At 34.2% G+C, this 23803-nt stretch overlaps 1 protein-coding gene across 1 annotated transcript in view; it reads right to left on the bottom strand.

Moving 5' to 3' along the window:
* Nucleotides 1-12850: 12850 nt before the first annotated feature.
* LOC130446699 (receptor-type tyrosine-protein phosphatase N2) overlaps nt 12851-23803 on the bottom strand; it is a 37529-nt gene continuing 26576 nt past the window's right edge. Inside the window, exons 12-15 of the mRNA XM_056783087.1 lie at nt 20262-20625; nt 16661-17018; nt 16366-16605; nt 12851-13897 (exon numbers count right to left, since the gene is read on the bottom strand). Of these exons, the coding sequence (XP_056639065.1) occupies nt 13594-13897; nt 16366-16605; nt 16661-17018; nt 20262-20625 (1266 nt within the window). The 3' untranslated portion in view covers nt 12851-13593. The remainder of the gene's footprint in view (nt 13898-16365; nt 16606-16660; nt 17019-20261; nt 20626-23803) is intronic.

The following is a 23803-nucleotide window of genomic DNA, read 5'->3' as shown; positions in this document are numbered from 1 at the left end:
CACCATTGCTAATATAAAATTGCTGCAAAGCCAACCGGAGCTCCAAAATGAAAGAAGGATTGGTTCAACTTGGTCAGCATTTGGTAAGCTTTGTCGTATCCTGAAGGACAGCACCATTACTAATATCAAATCGTTGCAAAGCCAACCAGACCCCCAAAATGGAAAGAAGAATTGGTTAAACTTAGGAAATATTTGGTAAGCTTCGTTGTACCCTGAAGGACAGTACCATTACTAATATAAAATTGTTGCAAAGCCAATCAGACCTCCAAATTGTTACAACTTCGCAGCATTAGGTAAACTTAGTCGTATTTCAAAATATAGACCCACTCCCAATTTAAATTAAATTTGCTTAGACAACCAGACCTTCAAAATTGAAAGAATTGGTTCAATTTGGTCAGCATTTGGTAAGCTTTGTCGTTTCCTGAAGGACAGCACCATTACTAGTATCAAATTGTTGCAAAGCCAACCAGAGCTCCAAAATGGAAAGAAGAATTGGGTCAGCTTAGGAAGCATTTGGTAAGTTTTGTTGTATCCTGAAGGCCAGTACTATTACTAATATAAAATTGTTGCAAAGCCAATCAGATCTCCAAAATAGAAGCAAGAATTGGATTAACTTGGTCAGCATTTCGTCGTATCCGGAAGGATAGTACCATTACTAATGTAAAATGTTGCAAAGCCAATCAGACCTTCAAAATTACTAATAAAAAATTGCTGCAAAGTCAAGCGGAGCTCTAAAATGAAAGAAGAATTGGTTCAACTTGGTCAGCATTTGGTAAACTTTGTCGGTTCCTAGAGGACAACACCATTACTAATATCAAATTGTTGCAAAGCCAACCAGACCTCCAAAATGGAAAGAAGAATTGGTTCAACTTGGTCAGCATTTGGTAAGTTTCATTGTATCCTGTATCCTGAAAGACAGTACTATTCCTAATATAAAATTGTTGTAAAGCCAATCAATCAATAGAAAGACTTGGTTCAACTTGGTCAGCATTTGGTCGTATCCTGGAGGATAGTACCATTACTAATATAAAATTGTCGTAAAGCCAACCAGAGCTCCAAAATGCAAAGAAGAATTGGTTCAACTTGGTTAGCATTTGGTAAGCTTCTTCCTTTTTTTAAAAGAAAGGACCACTCTCAATATAAAATTGTTGCAAAGACAACCGAAATGGACTTGAGAATTGGTCTAACTTGGACAGCATTTGGTAAGCTTTGTCGTATTCTAAAAGACAGAGAAATTCCTAGTAACCTAAAAAGGAAAATATTTGGATCATGTATATTTTTCGTAGTGACCTAAGGGCTGGAAACAACGATACTCAACCTAGAGGGCAGAGAGTAAAAATCTCACTAGAAGATAGGATCCGTAACGAGGAGATCAGAAGACCTATAGGAGTCACAGACATTTAAAACCATTATAGCTATATTTAAGCAGTAGATAGGTCATGTTAGAAGAAAAGACAAAAAAAAGATGGACCATAAAGATCACAACAAGAAAAATTAGAGAAAAGTAAGAAGATTATAGAAACGTTTATTTGATGATATTAAAGGAGCAGCTGGATAACACTGGATGCAAACGATGTAAGATAACATCTGATAAAGATACTTATTTCCAAACAATTTTGGATGTATACAGACCCTCAACTGATCATGAATAAAGACTAGTTTTAAGTGTGTAGTTTCCCATAGCAGTTGATGATTTCCTTTCATAATAAATTTTCTTTGCAACTAACTTTCTTCATAGTGGAAAATTCAAAAGAAATAGCTTATTATGCGGTCTTGGCAGGTATACTGAACACACAGTTCATACTCATCAGACAGTGTAATTGTGAGTGTTTGTGTAGTGGTGATGTAAACAGTGTATTCAGTATGAATATCGCCAACGGTTCCAGAAATGTCAACTTAGTTGGCAGGTATATTCATATTTGATACTGAAAATAGATCAAAAAACTCATCAAGTTTTGAAAACACATTGGAAACTACCTAAATTGTATGGATAAGGTGATCAGAGCGCGAAGTCGAACAGTAACATTATCTCTAAAGAACGCTTCCGACAATCACCGACATTTTATGGACGATCGTCACATACATTAAGTGGAAAATACCTTTAAAGTTTTGTATTTCAACTGAGTATTATAAAGAATCGAATAATTGTACGTGATAAGCTATTACAACTACAGTATTTTTGTCTTATTTCTTCACCAATAATTGAAGTGAAGAGGATACTATGTAATATCAGTTGAAACTCGTGGATCAGTAGATGAGACAAACAAGAGGACCAAAGAGGCGATTAGATACAAACAACTTCTCAACTTCAACTAATCCCACTGATTAACTCGCTTGAAAGCGTTCCGAAAATTTTATAGACCAAGCAAGAAAGGAAAGGAAAGTCGATGTTCACAACATATAAATTTTTAAATATTAGTTTTTTTTTTGATATTGATCATATATATTGATTTACATCGCCTTTTATATTGTCACAAAATTTATTGATGATTTTATATTGGAATTGCACAGCTCGTTAATAAAACTATAAACTGAATGTTTATGTACCGAGGCAACTAAGAACGGCCGACGCTCATATCTCAAAAACGAATTATAACCAAAGTGGCCCCGAGAAAAATATATTTGTAGATAAGGGGAGTCCGGGAGAGTTGGGCATAGGGGAGACTTTAGCAACATGAAATATTTCACAGGTTTCATTACTTATTATGATGTTGCCATGCGTAGAGCGCGTGCAACATCTGACTCGTGTGTTGAACGAAGGCTGTAGTCAACGTGTGTTGTTTCCCGGTAAGAGAAAAATAGACTTCTGAATAATTTGGCTAACATTATGTTGTAGAAGCAATTTTAAAACCTTTATTAATGTAAACTACATCTTAAATTGTCCTTAATTGAGATACTATAAGTCTTTTCGATCCAAAACAAATTTTAAGATAGATGATCAAAATGGCATCAAGTAGGCATGCGGGAGACTTTAACCCACCTCCCGGCGGCGGGAGACTTTACCCAGGGTAATCTCACCCGGTTATACTTTTGTCTTTTCAATCTTTATAATTTCTTTCAAACTGATAATGCAAACATTGATTTTAAGTTCCTTTCAGATTTATTAAACTTCTGTTCAAAGATGCCAAACACCAGCAGAAAAAAACACAGAATTGATAAAATGGACCTAAAAAATGCTGTACAGGAGATAAATGATGGGCATTCAATTATTACATACATCTGGGATCCATCCAAGTTTGGGAAGCTTACAAAGTCTGGAAGCCAATTCAGATCTTCACAAGTATTCACATCAGAGGAAGAAACAGTACTTGTTTTTTACTTATTAAAGTGTAGCAAAATGAACTATGGATTAAGTCGGAAACAAGCTATGCAGCCGACAGCTGAGTATGCTAGGGTTAATTCAAAAAGCTGCCCAAAATCATGGTGAGAAAACAATTCCGCTGGAAAAGATTGGTTTCGTGGTTTTTTAAAGAGGAACGCAGTCTTAAGCTTAAGAAAACCGGAAGTCACAAGCCTGTCGAGATCAACAAACTTTAATAAAAAGAATGTTCTGGATTTTTTCGAGAATCTGAAGGAGGCTAGAGAGAAGTTCAAATTTGAGCCACATCATATTTGGAACTGTGACGAGACCGGATGTACCACAGTTCAAGAGTGCCCCAAGGAATTGGCTAGCAGAAAAGTCATGTCACTTCTGCAGACAGAGGGACACTAGTGACTGCATGTTTTGCTGTTAATGCAATAGGAAATGGCGCAGATCTCATAGTTCTAAAGTTTAGTTGTCTTTATATTTGTTTTTTATGAGAGATGTTTACTTCAAAAATTCAGATTTCTCGTTGCAATTAGTTTTAAGTTCTGTTATATCCGTTTTTCATAAAAAAATGTTTGTTTTGAAGACAGATTATGTTCTGTCCTAGCCTTGGCTTTGTTTAACAAATATACTCGTTTTTCCATCATTTTTCTATTATTTTTTAAGACCGGTTAAAGTCTCCCGCACAGGCTGAAGAGTTTAGTCAAAAAACTATGATGTGTAAAATGTTGATGATTATACAGAGTCGGTCTTTTTTTTGATAGTTTATCAGATGGAAAAGATATCACTATGAGGGGCTTTCATGATCCATAATTGAAAATTTAATTAATGAACCTTAACGGAAGCTAGAGGTCATTAAGTAAAAAGTGGCCAAAGTCTCTAGAACTTACTACTGTTATTATAGTTTATAGATATATTAAAACACATCAACATCATTTTTTTTTGTGAATACAATAAATTTAAAAACACATAATCTCAAGGTATTGACGAAACATCAAACAATATGATTATCTATGGAGGTACCACGTTATACGAAGATCTACGGACTATTTTCAATAAAGTACTTGACACCAATAGTATACCGTCAGAATGGAAGAAAGTATTTTGATTCCAGTTTTCATAAAATATGAAAAAAACGATGCAGAAAATGATCGAGGTTTTATCTTGATGAGCGCAGTACAAAAAATAATCGACGTTCACATGTAAGCTTCGAGAAGTGAAAGATTCCTTGAAACCATGGTCAGTGCTACCGAAAAATCGTAGAGACGAAGTTTTTCCAACACGTCTCCGTCTAGGCCATAGGCGACTGACCAATAGCTGCTTATTTAATCAAAACCTGAACCAAATTGTAGCAACTGCAATTGTAAATTGACTATAAAACACATAATCTACCACTCGGAATAATACGAGAAATTTTAGGACCTAAATACAATATTACTTACAGATCTCGATCATAAACTTAATTTAACAAATATTTAATGCGAATTTTGTAATAAAAAAAAACTTATTTGTAGAATTTTGTCTAATTTGTTCAATAAACTGATATTAAAAATTATTTGGTTATTATTTCTACCCCAATCAAAATTTGAAATTTGAAAAATTTAAAAGTCTAAAGCCTTGTGTAAAATTTAGGTCACACCTTTCTGTGATGCTGTTATACTTCTTGAATTTTTTAAATTAATTTTCTCGACGAAATTTACTTCAATTATATTTTATGATGCTGTTTAAGATTATTTCTACAGATACAAACTATAAATTTGAAATCTTCTACAAAATAAAAACTATATTGTCTGGTCTACTATCAAAGATTACAATTTCCAGTTGCTATAAGAATGAATATAATGTCTGGCAACGCCGCATCTTTTTACGCATCCTCAATGCACCAACATCCTCTGAATAAATCTCTCTACACAGTCACAGCTATTCTGAAGTTACCGTGGCAACGGTACACGTATTATTACAACTACTCTACGTTATCACCACGAACTTTTGAGAGTAGGAAGGAAGCGAAGCTTTGGATCAGTAGTAAAAAGGAGGTTATGGGTGTCGTGGGAAAGAAGCGCGGGGAATGAATATCTATGTGCTGAAATAAAATTTATTGTAGGCGTATTTTTCTTTTAGAATATTATCAAGAAAATTGTTTTTTTTTTGGGAGTAAATAACGGTTACTATGACTGAATATAAATTTAAGATAGTCCAGTCATTTTAGCTGTATTTTCTGTATAATCTATTGCTCGTTTAAGCCAGGTATTCAAGCATTCAAGTAAAAAATGTCATATAAAGTTTTTTTGCCGATTCAATAGTTTTTGAGTTATTCGCAATTGAAAAGTACGATTTTTCGTCAAAAAAATAGTTTTATACGTATAACTCTGTAATGATGCATTTTATCGAAAAAAGTGTAATGAAAAAAATTAAGCTTTTAAAAAAACAAAGAAATTAAGCTATATTTTAAGATTTTAATGTTCTACCTAAAGCAAGTTATAGATACTTGACTAGTTTTTGTTTGACGTAATTGAGCATTTAACCTCAAATAACGGGAAAAGGGTACATTTTTCAACAAAAAGTCATAGGACACTTAGAGCTTAAAAAGACCTTTCAAATGACCACTGATAAATGTCGTTTTGACTGAAATTTCAGTAAGTTATGATGTAAAATAGTTAAAACTAAAAAAATTGCACTAAAATTTCAATTTCAATTTCATCAAAAATCAAAATTAAACTTATTCCTTGTAAGAAATACTTTGGATACTTTGGATATTATTTACGACATTTGAAAATTTGACTGATTAGAAATGCATAATTTTGAAAAAAATGAGCTTAAATTTTTTTTTGCTTTTTCAAAAAAAATTTGTTTCTCATTGTTTCTCCATAATTGTAAGAGATACAAAAACAAGTAAAATTAAAGCATTTTATAAAACGATTACTCTGCTTTTTTTATTTTTTTTTTTGTAGCATCAAAATTGACTGAGTTATAAGCAAATTAATCTGTTACTATAGTACAAGGATTGCTTATCCACAGCTCTTTGACCCTTTATTAATAAAATGTGGAGGGTCTCAAGCCCTTCTATCATACATTGACTTGTAGCCCTGAAAATTACCTTTAAAATGGTTTTTTGTAGGATGTGATAGCTTAAAAAATAAGAATTTGAATTTTATTTTGTAAATGAAAAAGTTTCAAATTTTGGCGCACGGATTTTTTCTGTGATGCTAAGTTGCCTGTATATATATCAGTATATAGCAGCTAGAAACGAGATTTTTTAAAAATTTCATTTTTCATCAAAGGGGTGGTCTTAAGGGTTGACAGGGTATAGACAATTAAAAATTACTTCAAGTAGAGACAGGAAACTTTAATACCAAAAAGAATGCAAAATCTAATTTGCAGTCAATGAAATAAAAATAAATCTAATGAGTGCAAAGGGGTAGTTTTTAAGGGTTGAAGAATAAACATTGATAACCAAATAATTTGAATGTGAATATTTTCAATAAAAGGGTAGTTTTTAAAGATTTTTAAGGGTTGATACCTCAAAAAATTTAATTTTCCATTATACAATATGTTAAGATATTTATGCTGCATAAACGAAAAACATTTGAATTGAAAAAAAGTAGGAAAAACTATCACATATTGGTGTTTTTCGATAAGAGGTGGTTTTCACCCCTTAAAAACAATTTGCACACTTTGCAACCATGTATATCTTGATATGGAGAGTAAGTTGAGATTAATTCTAAATTTTCAGGAAAATCAGAGCTGTATTGAAGAATTCGGATGACCAATTTTGATCTCTTTGAACTTTTGGTAGATTTAAATGCAGGTAATTTTTCAAGCAAATAGTTTTTCATGTGAGTAAATGATTGAAAAATACGAAATGGACATAATTTGTCAATGCTGGATATATAAAATTTCAATATGTGAAATTTGATTATTCTCCTACGAGATAGACAACCAAAACACCAATACCGCGATCGATTTCATGTTCGCGATTCTTAATTCATCTTCGAACGAGTAGGAGCATTTTTTTATGGTTTTATGGAATTGAGTTGATATATTTCTTAGCCCTATTCATATGTGCAAAAATTAATTTTTGCCCGGTATTCGAGTTATATAAAAGAAAAAAAATGTTGTTGATTAACGAAGCGGTATTGAAAATGATGAAATCTTGGTGTACTTGATAAGATCTGACGTAAAAAAATCTCTATTCGTTGTCAGTTTTTTTTAATTCAAAGTTAATTATCAATTAAAATTCGATTTCAAGCATATTTTGGGGTATCACCAAATCACAAGATCGTATAGTCAACATGGAAATTTTTGATTTTGAATATTAAGTCGGTACTTCAGAAAACAAATTTCAACATAAAATTCACGTAATTTTATCAAGAAAAATGAATTTGTACGTTTGATACTATTTTTTACATTTCCAATTAATTTAGTATGTGGGTAAGACAAAAAACAACGACTGTTGAACCCTTTATCATATTTCATAGGTAAAACCAAATAATTATAAAAAACCAAATTTTTCTTTAATTTTATCATAGTAAAAAATGAAAAAAGTTAAATTCATTATAACTTTATCAACACAATGTTTTACATATAACCATTTTTTCTTTTGACGTTTTCAAGTTCCCAAATAATCACGATTTTATTTTCGAAAATTTTTTGGATGAAGAACCCACATCAGGAGGATATTTTCTTCCATCTATTTTCCTCTTTATTTGAGGAGACCAACGTATGGGGCAGTGGTCTGGAGTACTAGAGCTGCCTTCAACATCACTAGCATCAATCTCCGAAAGATACTAAGATTGGCTTGCATAGTTGCAAGTCCAACAGCTGTACCAGAAGTGATTCTAAGTATTCTTAACATTTCAATGTTTTATTGGAAAGCGTGGTGGAAAAACCTCTTTTAAAATGGCTAAAAGAGAAGTCATCAGGAATAAATAGGCAAAAATGATCAAAAACGTTTTCGATGAAATACCGGAAAAGTTCAGTTTTGAGAAAAAGTTACATCAAAACTAAACTGTAGGAGTCAATGGGATCAAAGAAAAATTAGAAATGAACAGAAATGTCATTAAATGGTACACTGATGGTTCCAAAATGGCACCGAACATTTTGGACCAAGATATCTTTTTGTGAAGTTTTTAAACGAATTGTTTTCGCAAATTCAGACTTGTAAGTCTTAAAACGGATAAAACCTATGTTGAAACTCGTGCCATAATCGCGGGTTTTCATAGTCTAGGCACAGGTTGCCGCCGAATTAAAAGTATCTCGACGTACCGTGGCTTACAATGTGAAGAATGCAGGACCTTTAGCGGTAGAAAACGTTGGCCTCCAAAAACCAAAACCGCTGAAGATAAATATATTAAGGCGGGTTTACACGTTACGATAAATCGTAACAACTTGTCTGAGCGATAAGTCGTTGCATGCAAGTCGGTGTGTGTAAACCGCTAGTCGTTACGACTTGTCTGAGAATTTCCACAAACTTCTCGGGTTTGCAACGACAAGTCGGAGGGCTTCATCGACAAGTCAGAACCTGTAAACGGTAACGTCAAATCGGTCTCCTCAGTTCTATTTTTGGAGCGAAGTACCTCAGTTCTGCCGTTGTGAAGCCATCTAGACAGTGTAGTAAATTTTGTATTTTCTGGTTTTGAGTGAAAGTTTTTGTTGTTAATCAGTTTTTATTATAAGTTTGCTTCGGTGAAATGTCGGACCTACGTCAAGCCTCTCGGGAGTTCCTGTTAGAGTTCATTGATTTGTACCGAAACTCTACATGCTTGTGGCAAACCAAAAGCAAGGATTATTCTGACAGAAACAAGAAGGACTTAGCCTACGCCGAGTTAGTGAAAAAATATCAAGAGATCGACCCAAAAGCAGACAGATCTACAGTTGTCAAAAAAATCAACTCATTTAGAACAGTATATAAAAGGGAACAGTCGAGCTACACCAGTGAAAACAGTGTCAAATATTATGTTAACTCATTCAATCCTAACACAAATTAAGCAAGGGATTTTTTCCATTTTACTAAATGTTTAACCATTTCATGGTTGAGTTTCTTTTCTCTTTAATATAATGTTCAAACTACAATGAAACATGTTTACTTTTTTAATATTGTAGTGACAATTTTTTACTGTATCTACTTAAAAATTGGAAATAAATTTAAGTTTTCTCTTACCTTAATGAATTTTTTCAATACCATGTATATTACCTTGCACGTTTCAGGTATTATTTTGCAGAGCGATGGTTTAGAAATAAGGGTTGTGAATTCCAAGTCTTTGTAAGTTCTTCCAGTTGCAAGGAATCGTAATGTAGCACTAAGTCTTTCGTGTGGAGATATGGGATTTCTCATTACGGTGCTTTGTCTTTCAATCAAAGGAGAAACCAAACACAATAATTCTTGGTAAGTATCCTCTGTCATCCTCAAGTAGTTCCTGTAATCAGCAGGTTCATTACTCAATTCTTTTAACAATTCCATATGAGATAACCTCTTCTTTAGTAGCCAATGACGACTCCACTTACTTCTTGGTTTTCTTTTCCTCTTCACACTTGTTGCAAGGCAAGTTATGTACATATACCATAACAGTAATTCCTCCATTGCTGGAAAGCACTTCACAATTCACCTCACACAGGAGAAAATACTGAATGACTTGAATGAAAAGTCGGTACGTGTAAACGGACATGCGATATTCGACAAATCGTTACAACTTGTTAACGACGATTTGTCGTTCAATTTGTCGTAGGGTGTAAACCCGCCATTTGATCGACGACTCACGGGCCCGGAGATAGCAGCTCAGATCAATGAATTTAGGGATCTGCCTTTTTTGAGTACTTCTACAGTGAAAAGGAGAGAAATAAAAAAAGAAAAGGGGTCTTTTTGGAAAAGTTGGTGTAAAGAAACTTTTTCGAAGATGCAAAAATAAAATTAGAAGGTTGCAGGTCAAAGAAATAACGGAGGTTCAATCATTGTGTAATTCCGACTGTAAAACACGGTGGAGGCTTGGTCATGGTTTGCGAATGTTATGAAGGTAGGGCGGCTGGAGAACTGGTACAAATTGAAACAAATTTAAAGGAAAATGGCTATAAAAATATTAGATGTAGTATATTTTCCCATAATAACGATCTTGAATATTCCTCGCGGCTGTGCAAAGAGTATTTGATAGAATTAGAAAGGAAGAATGTACTGAAAGTAATGGTTTGGAGGTTACGTTCGCCCGATTAAGTTGTTGTGGGCAGGAAACTCAGAAAGTAGTGTCTCACTTCCACTTTACATCATTGGAATATTTTGAATAACGAACGGAATCAAATAGACAATTATTAGTCGAATTTGTTGTTACATCGATGAATCAAAAATTTAAATATTTTATGACAATTACAGACTGTAGTTTTACCATTACTAAGGTACCTGGGTCGATCAAAATGGCTAATTTCCAGTATTGCTATAAATAAAACTGAGGCTTGTATCCGAACGGCATACCAGACTCCCCTCGCGCGCAGCGGTCATTCGCACATGATTTAGGAGACCGAAAAGCATGTCGAGTTTATAAAACTAAGTTTTTTTTTGTATTTTCACAGTTTCCAGAGATCCATCCAATTTATTAACATTCTTGTGGTGTAGAGCAATTAATTGTACTTTGATGTTTAGTTTCAAACATTTCAAAAGTTCAATGTGATTTGTGAATATCGTAATCAGAACAAAATGTAGATTAACGATAAATATGGCCGTATTCACAGTATGCAAAATTGAAAATTATTTATTGTCTTGAAAAACAAGTTTTGGTAATTATCTAGATTAGGTTACACCCCTCCGATTTCCTTAAAATTTTAGTTTTTTGATAATTTTTAAAAGAAAGATAAATTTTGACGTTTCGACTTTTCTTTAAGTCTTTATCAAAATATTTTAATATATTCTTGTTCAGCGTAATTTTCTTTATAACATTCTAATATTTTAACGAAATCGGAGGGGTGTGTGTAACCTAATCTAGATAATTACCCAAGTTTCATAAACAGTTTCTTTACCATTAGTATTTATACTTGAAGTTATTAAATAAAATAGTTTTGATTTCTACCCACACAAAATGGACGAAAGATTATATGAAACTAGCAGTTAAGAGAAGGGTGATGGAAATATACGGGGTCGCAAATATTATAAAATACCACGTCGAACTTTGAGACGATATTTAAAGGAGAACCAAGAAAAAAATTTAAACTTTGAACAGGAAAGGACTATTATACGCTTATGCTACCTAGGATACCTCCTTCTTCTACAACGTATTGTAGAGGCGTTAGACTTGTAGTTTCCAATTTGTCATCCTTGAGATGTTGATGTCCATGAATCCATCCATCTTTTTGGAGGTCTTCCTTAAGGTCGTCGTGTCCCTGGTATATCGTCTCGTGCGATCTTTGCTAATCTTTCTCTGGTCATCCTGTCCACGTGTTCTTCCACGTTTACGTCCTAATCTTACTATGTCTTCCACCTCGCATTCGTGTCTTATGTCTGCGTTTCTCTTTCTGTCTCTTAGTATTTCCATTTCTGTTGTTCGAATGATGTTTTTAGTTCTTTTGTTGTCCGCTCTTGTTTCTAGAATACACATTAACGCAAAAATTATTACGTATATGCGTCTGCAATCAAAATAATTTAAACGTGGAATCCTAAGGAGTAATGATCGCTCGCGATTGGCTGAGAGGATTCCTGAGGCCTCATAGAAATATCGAAAGGCACATAACCTCAATCCTGATAGAGCACAGAAGTTAAATAAAACAGTAGTTACAGATTATGGAAATATGACTAATTCCCCTTTTTTTTTAAAAATAAAAAAATATTTATAATAATTATAGAATGACATAACATAAAATCTAACCTTAAGGTGACCATATTCCACCCAGGTGCTTTATATTTTTATATAGGGTAGGCAAAATTTGAAGCGATGAAATAAAATGTTTTAACTTCCAACATCTTGAGGGTTCGATGGCCGGTTTTTTACAACCTCCGATAGACTATAAATAGAAGACAAGTTCATACGAAACAATAAAAAGTTGCCGCCAATTAATTAAAGTAGAGTACAAAACAGACCTTGAAACTTCTGGATATTCCGTACGCAAAGCAGTAATGTTGAATCAGAGGTTTTCTTTAACCTTTCTGTCAACTCGTTGCACCAGGTCATCTGAAACGACAGATTTGCGTCCTTGGCCCCCTTTATCATGCACATCATTACGACCATCCATTAACTTTCGACGCCATTCACGCACAACACCATAACTCATGAAGTTTTCCCCATACACACTCTCCGACAGATTCCTGCAGTACTATGGTCTTGAGCCTGTCAAAACTTCGCAATTTACACTTGGCGGGAGTATCAATAAAGACGGACATGTTTACGTGGCTGTAGTGCAACGCCGACTGACGCCTTAATGTCAACAAAGGCGGAGTGTCTACACGGAGCGATCGGAGGTTGGAAATAAAGCGGCCCTCGTACTTACCGAAATGTATGCTTGCTTTCGTAATCCTAGGATCAGGTATAAGGAAAGGGATGAAAAGAAAAGAAATAATAACAACTAGTATGCTGTATACATACACATGCTAACATTACACTAATAATCTAATTTTCTTGAATCAGTACATTTATAATTCACATTAATAACATGTTTTGACAAAATAGACCTGATAAATATAGCATAGAACATTTTTTTGTTTAATTTAGTTATATACTATCGTTAGAAAGATGGAACTAACTCGTATCAGTCTTTTCCATCTCCCTGTCTGACAAAAACTGATACATTCTCGTTCAAGTTATCCCAAAAAATTTGTCATCAGTCTGGAATATATATATATATATATATTTATAAATATTTTCAATATACTCTGTTCGTAAGCGTCAACATTAAGCACCATATCGAATTTATATTCTTGGGAGGCTGGACTCAAAAATAACAGTTCGAGAGGCGCTTATAACGTGTCAGATTAAAAGATAGAAACTACATTTTTTTTATGATTAAAACTATATAAAAATAAATACTTCAACATCAAGGAAATGTCGATTGGTTCATTATTTCTCCAAGCATTTGCAATATTGTGGGCCAAACTACATTCCGAAGAATATAATTTATCAATAAAAATATAATTCTAGTTTCAGTAGATAAATGAGATATGTAGTTGTTTTTTTAAACCCGAATGTCAACAATAACGATGAAATTAAATAAAGAAATTTATAGGCGTAAATAATATTTAAATCGTCATAAAATATATCAGCGGACATTCAAAATTCCGGGAACCGAAAAATTAAAGATTGTATTGCTGCCCTAGTTTATTTTTCTTTTTCTGGTATCGAGGCCGGATTGGGTTGTGGCGGTAACGCTTTCAAAATGGCGTGCACTTCTTCGGCAACCGCTGTAAGTACAAATTCGAATTGTTGTTTAGTAGCTACCATTTTCGGTCGTTGGTCACGGAGGTGCTCAAGAGTCGCAGCGATGTCGATTTCTTTTGCGCCTTTCGCCATTCTACTTAGAACCATATCGATCAGACAATAGGTGCCTGTTCTACCGGCTCCATCGCTGCAGTGAACCACGATTGGACAAGAACGACCCCGGTAAGATTTGTTGACTTTTCTCCTGCAAATAGAAAGTATTCTTATTAAAAATACACTCTATATCCAAACAAAACTTTTAGTCATCAGACAAACCAAAACTTTAATGAAGTCTAACCACTAAATATTTGAGTAGTTCGAATGGTGCCTGCCTTATAAAGAAGCCTGTGTATATTAATCCTGAACTTCTGTATGTTGTAGTATTCGAGAAATACGTGCCTTGGTAACTGATTCCACTACTCCAAAGGAATGAATCCCAATAAATTGATGCTCTGAGCTTTTGCAGGTGAATATCTGTCTAACGAGTGGATTTTGTAGATACTGCTCTAGATAGGATTATGTTGGACAGCTCGAAAGGACATCTGCCTTGGTAGTATCGGAAAGACAGATTCTTCTCTGCTCTTAACTGTCCAAGGAAATCGTTAAAATCCTTTAATTTAGCCTATCTATAATGCTGCACTTTATGTGGTCTAGGTGGATCCTGAGTTTGGATTTCTAGTTGCTGTAATTAGTTTGTGATCTGATATTACGAGTGGTACATGACAGATCAGGGTCTATTATTAATACAGGTCTAGTTGGTTCATTGATATATTGGGTCACTTCTTGACTGATGGCAAAATCTTCAGATTTCCGCCCCTAATCGTCAGTTCTGTTGAAGAAATTCAACTAACTAACGTGATGAACAATGAAACCACCAAACGTTAACAGTATCCACGTTTGGATTTTATCTGCTGTAGCGGGTATTGCTAGGAGGTGTGTATAGGAAACAAAAGAATTTTCTTGTTTTTTGAGTAGTTATTTTAAACGACATAACATCGAATTATGAAGAATCAAAATTCTCTTCCAGCTGACAAGATATCAGTCGGATAAAGCTCGTGTCTATTTTATATGAATAGTGTCACTGGTTAATGTAAGATCCGATTCCCAACTTGCTAGGAACCGTAGACTACAAGTTTTATAGAGCTTAAAAATGAGCTATGGTCATCGAACAGAAAAGAAAAAACAATTCGTGATCATAAAACGAGGAAAACGATAAACTGCATTACAAAATTTCATCCCTATAAAGCGACGTTCAGAGGTGGATTTACCAACAAGCTCAGTAGGCTGTAGCCTAGGGTGGCAAATTTCAAAGGGTGGCAATTTTGCCCAAAAATGATTTTTTTTTTATTTTGGCTGTTGGTGATTAATTTGGAGTTAATACGTTTCTTTTTGTCTCATATCCGATTTAGCAAAACGGCAAGAGATATATAAGGATTTTGGCTTTAAATACTTATCTCTTATAAAATTGTTTTTGAATCAGAATTAGTTCAGGAATGCGTACACTTTCAAAGCTACTTTCTATCTTTTACTTCGTATTGTTCATTTTGATAGAAGCTTTTTTTGCTTGACAAGAGTGAAGAACTATTTAATATCACTCAATAAGTCGTGTGACTGACACACGGATACCGCTGCAATTGTCAAATCCATATGATGTTTATGAATTACCAAGTTTCAAAAGACTTTGTGTAAAATTTTTGTGAGTCGACAATAGATGAAACATGGATCCATCATTTCACTCAAGAATCAAAACGATAGTCATCTCAGTGGACTGCAGCTGGTGAACCATGTCCGAAGTGTCTAAGGGCACAACAATCAGCTGGGAAAGTTATGGCTTGAGTATTTTGGGATGCGCATGGAATATTGTTTATCGACTATGTCCAAAAGAGAATACTGCATAGAGTTGTTGGATCTTTTAAATGCAAAAATAAAGGAAAAACTGCTTCATATGTCGAAGAAAAAACAATTGTTTCACCGATTCACAAGATTATGGCAACGATGGTTAAATTTAACGAATAACTTGCTTCCTTATCTACCATATGATCCAGATCTGGCCCCGAGTGACTACTGGCTACTCAATCAACTCAAATGAAGAAGCAATTGCTGAAATTGAATCTTATTTTGACGCAAAAGATAAATCCTTCTACAAGCACGGCATTGATTGTATTACTTGATGAATAAAATCGATTTTTTCTTAGTTAGTCACACGGCTTATTGAGTGATGGTTACTGTTGAAGTCAAGAAATGCTTTACTTACTTTGAAAGTAGTAAGTACATGATTTAAATTGGCTAAAAACAATGTCTTCGCAGGGAAAATAATCAAGGCTTACAGATTATAAAATTCATATTTTTTTTAATAAAAAATGTATTTTGAATAACTGTAAACCAATGTATTGAACTTTGAAGATAAGTAGAGGCGGTAGAAAATTAATAGACTACAGGCGGCCGATCTTTGAATTCGCCACTGACAAAGCTAGTACAAGAATTATCTGAAGATGACCATGATCGTCGAAATTTGTGCTACTACAATGCAAAAGATAGATATAAAAAATCTTTCAATATCTGAAAAATAATATATAATAATAAAAAAGAAAGTTCATAGTTCATAGTAAAGAAATCTTTTTGTAAACCAAACCGAAATGGAAATATCAGTACTGTATAATAAAAAGATCTCACCTGAACTCTAGTAGTGCTTTAGTCGATGCAGGTATTCCGGATTCAGGCCAAGATAAAAAGTGAAACTGGGTCACTGTTCTCGTTTCTCCCGTTCGAATATTTTTCAAGTAGAAAGATCGAACCAAATAATCATCACACCATATATGTTCGCTAACCAGATGCACCTCGTAGATGTGATACAATTCGGAACCTTCTTCAGGCCAATAACGATGACACATAGCATTACCACCTTCAGTCAATCTGGAATAGTCAAAATTAGAGGTTATCAACACAAAATTCACTTCATTTCATTTACCTAGTTAGCATGACGATTACCACGGCGCCTTGTTCCCATATCAGCTGCCAGAAATCCGGGGCTGTAAGCGGTAGAGGTCCTTGAGTAGCGATGTAAGCGGGGTTCCTAGGATCGTGGTCAGTTATACTAGATGCGTTAATATAATCGGAAGCGTTAGCGTTAGTTAATTCGTTTAAAACGACTCGAGCATGATCATAAGGGACGACTTCCTGGTAGCGATTTTTCTCCTTGTTATCTTTTTTCGTTGCTACCGTCATTTCGCAAGGTTCGGCGACGTAAGCACACAGAGCTACCCATTCTTGTTCTAAACGATCTTTGTTCTTAAGATGATCTTCCATATAACTTAAAACCATATGACCTGGAAACATACATTTTTACTACAACTCACAGTGTCGAAATTTTCATCTTTTAGCTTCATACACTTTTCCCAGCGATGTTTAATAAGTTCGATATCTTTTTTATAATAAGAATCGTCAAGCTCTTCAAAATAATAGTCGACTTCACTTATTGATTGTTAGAAAATCTTTGACCACCAAACCATTTGGGGAACAGAAAATTATCCGAGAGGGTTAAATCTGGCGAATAAGGTGCACGAGTTAGGAATTCCTACTGTAATTCACTAATATTAGTTATTGCAAAAACGGATGTTTGACTTGGTGTATTGTCTTGATGAAACAACACATTCTTCTTAGCCAAATGCGATGGTTTTTGCTCGATTTCTTCGCTAAAACGTTGTAATAACTTCGAATAATCCTCGTCGTTGATAGTTTTTCTTTTTCCAAGATAGTCAATGAAAATTATCCCACGCGCATTCCAAACATCCGACGCCTTGACCTTGATTGCGGATGGAACGGTCTTTGCATTCTTCGGAGCCGGTTCTCTTTTTTCAATCCATTGTTTTGATTATTCTTTTGATTCGGGTGTGAAGTGATTGACCCATATTTCATCCATGATTATGAAACGGCGCTTTATTTCTGTGAAACATTGCCAAACACTCGATTGAAACATCTCAACGACGCTGTTTCTGTTCCATTGTGATTGAACGCGGTACCCATATTGCGCACAGCTTTCTCATGTCCAAATTTTCAGTTAATATGCGATGCACCGCACTTTTTGAAATGCTTACTATGTCTGCTATTTGGGGCACTTTCAGTCGACGATCATCCAGTACCACTTTGTGGATTTTTTTTTCACATTTCTGGAATAGTCACCTCATTTAGTCGACCACTGAGATTTTGGTCTTCGTTGATCCATGTTTACAAATTCACTGAAAACGTTCACTATTGATGGTTGTCAAACTTGAAACATATGCTAGATTGTGTAATTTCTAATACAGTGGTTTTTTCCGAACAACTACAGCCATCTCTAGGTTAGACCGGGTACTTATGGGACCATCCTCTTATATAACAACAAGATAATGAAATAATTACTTGGAAGATATTATTTTAAATCGTTGAAAAAACTCATGCAGAAAATATTCTTATTGTGGTGTCCAGAATTGATTAAATTGTTTGCTGTGTTCATTTCATACTTAATATACGAGGTGATGCAGTAATTTCCATAAATTTATCAAGAAAAAAAACGCAAATAAGTTTCGTATGTTGATCATATGATTCAAAGCATCCTTGGTAAAGCACGTTTACAGCTTCTTTGACATCCTCTACAACGATGAGCTCCTATGAGGTTTGTCTTCATCTTGTGGAATAAAAAAATTCGTTAGTGCAATTTCGGTCCTATAAGATGCATGTTGCAATACTTTTCTGTCAAAAAATCTTGCAGAATTAATGGCGAATAAGCCAGTGCGTCTAGCATCAGATGCTTCAAGACACTAACACGTCTCAATTTGTACCAGAGGAACATATTGACAAAAAACGATGCCATCTCCAGTGAAATGCCATAACAAATCTTTGCTTTTACATTTGTTATTAATCGTGGATGAAAACCTTTAGTTAAAGCAAATTTTGCACATGTTCAAATCCTCATGTAACATTCTGAGGACTGATCACAAATTATCGACATTCGCGTTGGTACGAGTGATAAGAGGATCTCCGTCCTGTGGACCATCGTTCTACACAGATACGTAAGTTGTTAATATACACTGATGTGTATTTTGTGAAGTATTTCTGTTAATTTTTTATCAGATTTTACTAAATAATTTGCAAGTTTCTCACAAAACTTTAAATTACATCAAAATTTCAAGATTGCTCTTAATATTCAAAGCATACCTGGTAATCGTCTGAAGCGAACCAATTTAAAACCACGTATACAGCATGATGTGTTCTTGCGCACGACCAATGAAAAAAACACCACCATATTAGAAATTATGACGCAATTACATTCATTTATCGTTGTTTGTTTTTTTTTTTCATGTCAATCAATGTTTGAATTAAGAAAATATAAAATTTGAGTTTGAACTGAATAATTTAAAATAAAGTAAATGAAATGGACAAATTAAATGTGTTAGTGTACAAATTATGCAGACAGATTTTGGTTATTTTTTTGGAGATCTACATCTATTTTTCTACGTCATATCGACTATTACTACTATTCTATGCTGTCTGTAAGATTTACAATAAAAATCCGCAAGTATATAACTCTGCGCGACTCTTTTCCAGGTTATTATTTTCAAAATAACAATATTATGATTGCATGGTAATATGGTGGCGATTTGGTAGTGCGCAGAACAGGTCGAAAATTGGTCTACGGAGAGAACACACCTTGTTTCTATTACACCATGGTATACAGCTTCTTCAACATCTTCAAGAAAGTCATAGAAGATCAATATCGGATCTGAAAGATGGGTGGAGTCTTGTTGAAATGCCTTTTTTGCCAAAAAATCTTGAGGAATTAAAGAAAAATAAGCCGGTGCCTTGTACTGGCGTAATATTTAATCTGTTGCTGGCCCACAGTCGCTCCAAGACGCTCATTGACATTGAACGGTGGCGTGGTCTTATATTCAATGATTCCTTGACATATGGCGGTACAAATTCTTGTTATTCGTATTTGTTTATGTTCGACGGTAAAAAATTTTGGTTAGAGGAACTTTCAAATATTAAAATTCCTTTGTAACATCTTGAGGATTGATCAGCTTGCACAAATCATCGACTTTGGCGTGATAGTGGAAGTTCCTTGGTGTGGATCATCTTCTATTTATTCGTTCCTTGTATTCAGATACATATGTTTTTAACATACATTGATTTTTATACATTAAATGTATCTTATGAAGGATTTCTGACAATTGTTTCGTCAGATTTCACTGAAAATTGAAACTCTACAAGTTGCTTATAACGTGAGTCAATGATTTTTGCCACAAAAACAATTTGTTAAAAAAAATATACACAAAGTACAAAGCAAACGTGCTATCGACATTAAGCTTGAAATAAAACTTGAAAAGAAGTCTATTTATTATACAGATGTGAACGAAGTGAGGCAGTGTTGTCAGTTTTCGAGTTAAAACCATATTCCCGGAACTTTATTACCTACTACACAAATTATTCTGTATCTGTATATATTTAATTAGGTATCTAATAATTTTGGATCCTTTTTTTTTGAAATTTCAATTTCATCATATGAAAAATCGAATGAAAAATAAAAAACATACCTGTCGATATATCCATGTTATGTAAAGCTGGCTCTTCGCTCCAAGAAGAGGTACTAGATCTACTGGAAGGACTCTGTTCGGATTCTTTAGATAAAGACGTAATTCTTCCGTGAACAGTATCAGTTGCAGTTTGTCCTTTTGTCGCCATTCTGGCTCTACATAGATCTTGATAATCTTTACTAGCTTCCGTATCAGGTTTGGATAATCCCTGTAGTTTTTCTCTCAATTTAACGTGTCTTCGAATGAAAATCAATAAGGCGGACGCAATTATCAGTGCGCCCAAAATGCCACATACCAAAAATATGATTATGTAAAATTGACTTTGGTCGTACGCTAATGAGACAATACTTTCTACTTCGTTGTCCTAAAAATGATAATTTCATATACTGAAATTTTTTGTTAATTCAACACGAAATATATTCTACAATACCAATGAAATTGTATTAAGAAGGTATTTAGCCAAATAAAAATCATAATAGTTTATGTTTACTAAAGAGATGTCAGAAAAATAAACACTCCAGGTCTAAGGGGATCCAAGAGATTCATAAACATATCAGCTAAGAAGTCTGAGCAGCAGGTGGTCGGTCTTCTGACAGGTAATTGACCCACCTTGAGATGATAGACATGGCAGAGGATGACAACTGTAGATTCTTCGAACAAGCCATAGAAATATCACTCTGGCAATATCCTGCCTATTAAAGGTTCCGCGAAGGAGTAGGACAAAAAACGCACTCCTTTAGGAACTGTCTGTGTATACGTACAGCAGTTGGAAGCCCAAAATGACCCATCAAACAAACATAATTTAATAAACAAAAAATTAAATCTAAAATATACATATCTTTCTGCTCTGCATATATTTTTGTTGTCTGTTTTATATATTTTGTTTGTTGTTGTGGTCGTTTGGTTGCTTTTATGAACACTTTAAAATCAATTAATAAGCTCTGATAAATAATATTATTTGCGTGTCATTTGTCTTTATAATACATCAGCAAAAAACAAAGCTGTTTGAAAAATTGACATAGTGCTGAGTGTATATTAAAATCGTTTTCGATCTATGCATTGGTGCACACCAGAATTGTCTCACACCAGAATTGGATGAGAAGAAGTGTTTGATTAAATAAAATTCTCTGACGAAAATACACCTGCTTTTGCTTTAACTTATCTTCATCCTTCAAGCATGCTCAGAATGGCTTCAAAAGATTTCTAAAATAATGCAGAATCTTTCATGGTATTTTATGAGTTGGGTGCTGTCTCTACAAAATTAGATTTGTGGTACAATATGTGGAAGAACAAGAATTTAGCCGAAGACGAATTAAAGGTCATTGAAGTGGCTGCAGTTTTGGAGAAAACTAATGTTTTTTTCCTGCAACAAGGCACGCACTGTTAATATTCAGTGCTTACCCATCCACTACTGCTACTGGGGAGAGATCGTTTAGAACCCTACGAAGGTTGAAAACCTGGCTCCTAATTCTCTATACGGATGCCTCCAAAGCTGAATCCGGTGTCAGTTGTGCAGTCACTACAAACCATGAACTCATAAGTTCTTTTCGGTTACCTTCAAGTATCCTTCAAGCTTTCAAATTTATATCTCGTCCCTATAAACATTTTGGCATACGTACTGAATCTCTTTCATCCATACAGTCAATTGCAACCATATTCAACGTCCATCCAATAGCCCAAAATATTCACGACATCTACCAAACTCTCATTGTTTTGATATAATAGTCCATCGCACACTGGAATCGCTGGAAACGAATGATCAGATCGCCAAAGAAGCCACAAAGAATCCTCCTGAAATCCCAGTTCAGCTTGCCAATGATCTGGAGACTAACTTCAAAAACCTCATTCAAAAATCTTGTCGCGATTTATGTACTACAGCATTACATAACATCCACTTCTCACTTGTGTTTAAACTTTTTGGATAGTAGAGAAGCTGTGACATTAAGAAGACTTCGCATCAACCACACAAAACTTACGGCTATTTGATGTCGTCAGAAAGTCTGCCAAAGTTGTCAAGTTCCTGTGTCTGTTAAGCACATCCTCACCGACACCAGAGAATATTTTTATTCTACCGCATATCAGTAATTTCATATCAAACCAACCTCGAGAAGACACTTAACTGTCCGACGGAAATGAGGAAAATCGTGGAGTTTCTTAAAGACATGAGAAAATATAAATAATTTACGTATTGTAATAGATTTCGTAACAGTCCTTTATGTAACTTATGTATCTTATGATTGTTTTTGTATGCCAATGATCAGCGATGTCGAGGCACGTTAAACTGAAATAAAAGAATAAAAAAAAAGTATTTCAAAAAGAGCAAGGTTCGAGATTAAAGATGGTAACACAGAAAATGAATAGAAAATTATATAGAAAGAAAACGAATGGAAATAGGAGGAATAATATTTTATATATAAAATACTCGTGTCACAATTTTAGTCACCATACTCCTCCGAAGTGGCTTGACCATATTCAGTAGGTCTAAAAATCGGCTACTATCTATTTTCATACCCCTAAGTGGTAAGTGTTGTCCACTAACATTTTTTTTAATTTTTAATAGCATACTTACAACCCTAAATTTTCACCCTTCTACAATCCGTTATTTTTTATTTGTTAATTATAAACCATTTATTCATCCATGTTTTATTTTATCCACAGATCCGCAATAGGGTTGCAAGATGGCAATCGAATATAATAATGAAAGTACGATAACTTCAGTGTTTATAATTACAATGTCTTTTAATTATATTTATTCTTCAATTTAAATTGATCTTCCACCCTCACCAGTCGATAAGTGATCAACTATCAATCAATCAGTTATCCCCGCCAGGTATCTACCGTTGTCACCTCCCATTCAGCAAACATTGCGGAGTAGGGATTAAAAACGAAGCCACTATACAGTTTTCGACATTTTTTTTGGTTTAATTTGTGAATCGATCATAGTAGTGACTGTTTTACGTATTATTTTAATTATTCTGTTCAACTTTCATATTAATTTTCCTCTCATCATAAATTTATCATTTAATTTCCAGTGCAATAACTATTTATTTACAATTTATTAATAACTAATAAAGATAGTTTCTAATTTCAGTTAATTAAGTGATCCCTTGTAAATAAACACGCGTTGTGAGCTTCCTGCAACAACGGCCATTACCGTACCTGTACATCCTGTACCTTATTTTTTGGAAATAGTATTAAATAAAAACAGAAATGTGTACGTGTCCGTAATAAGCGAACGGATACAATATTAAGTCACTGTTGTTCATTTATATGCTCTATGTATAGTCATCAATGCCAGCAAGACGCAAGGGGGCCATTTTGAGGTGTCGACCAATCAAATCTAGAGTCACTCAAGATACAGGCAAACAAATCCAATAAATGCAAATGTACTTAAGAGAATGGAACAGTTGCAAGAGGCACTAGAGCAACGAAATCAATAAAGACAATTAGAATGAAGAGATTCGTAGTCAACAGACGTAGAGCAATTGATCAACGTAAATTTCGAGTATTTGCATCAGATTAATTCGTTTAATTAGCATTCC

This window comes from Diorhabda sublineata, chromosome 7 (assembly GCF_026230105.1).
Source record: "Diorhabda sublineata isolate icDioSubl1.1 chromosome 7, icDioSubl1.1, whole genome shotgun sequence".
NCBI classification, from domain to species: Eukaryota; Metazoa; Arthropoda; class Insecta; order Coleoptera; family Chrysomelidae; genus Diorhabda; species Diorhabda sublineata.
This window is presented reverse-complemented; position numbering and strand designations above follow the sequence as displayed.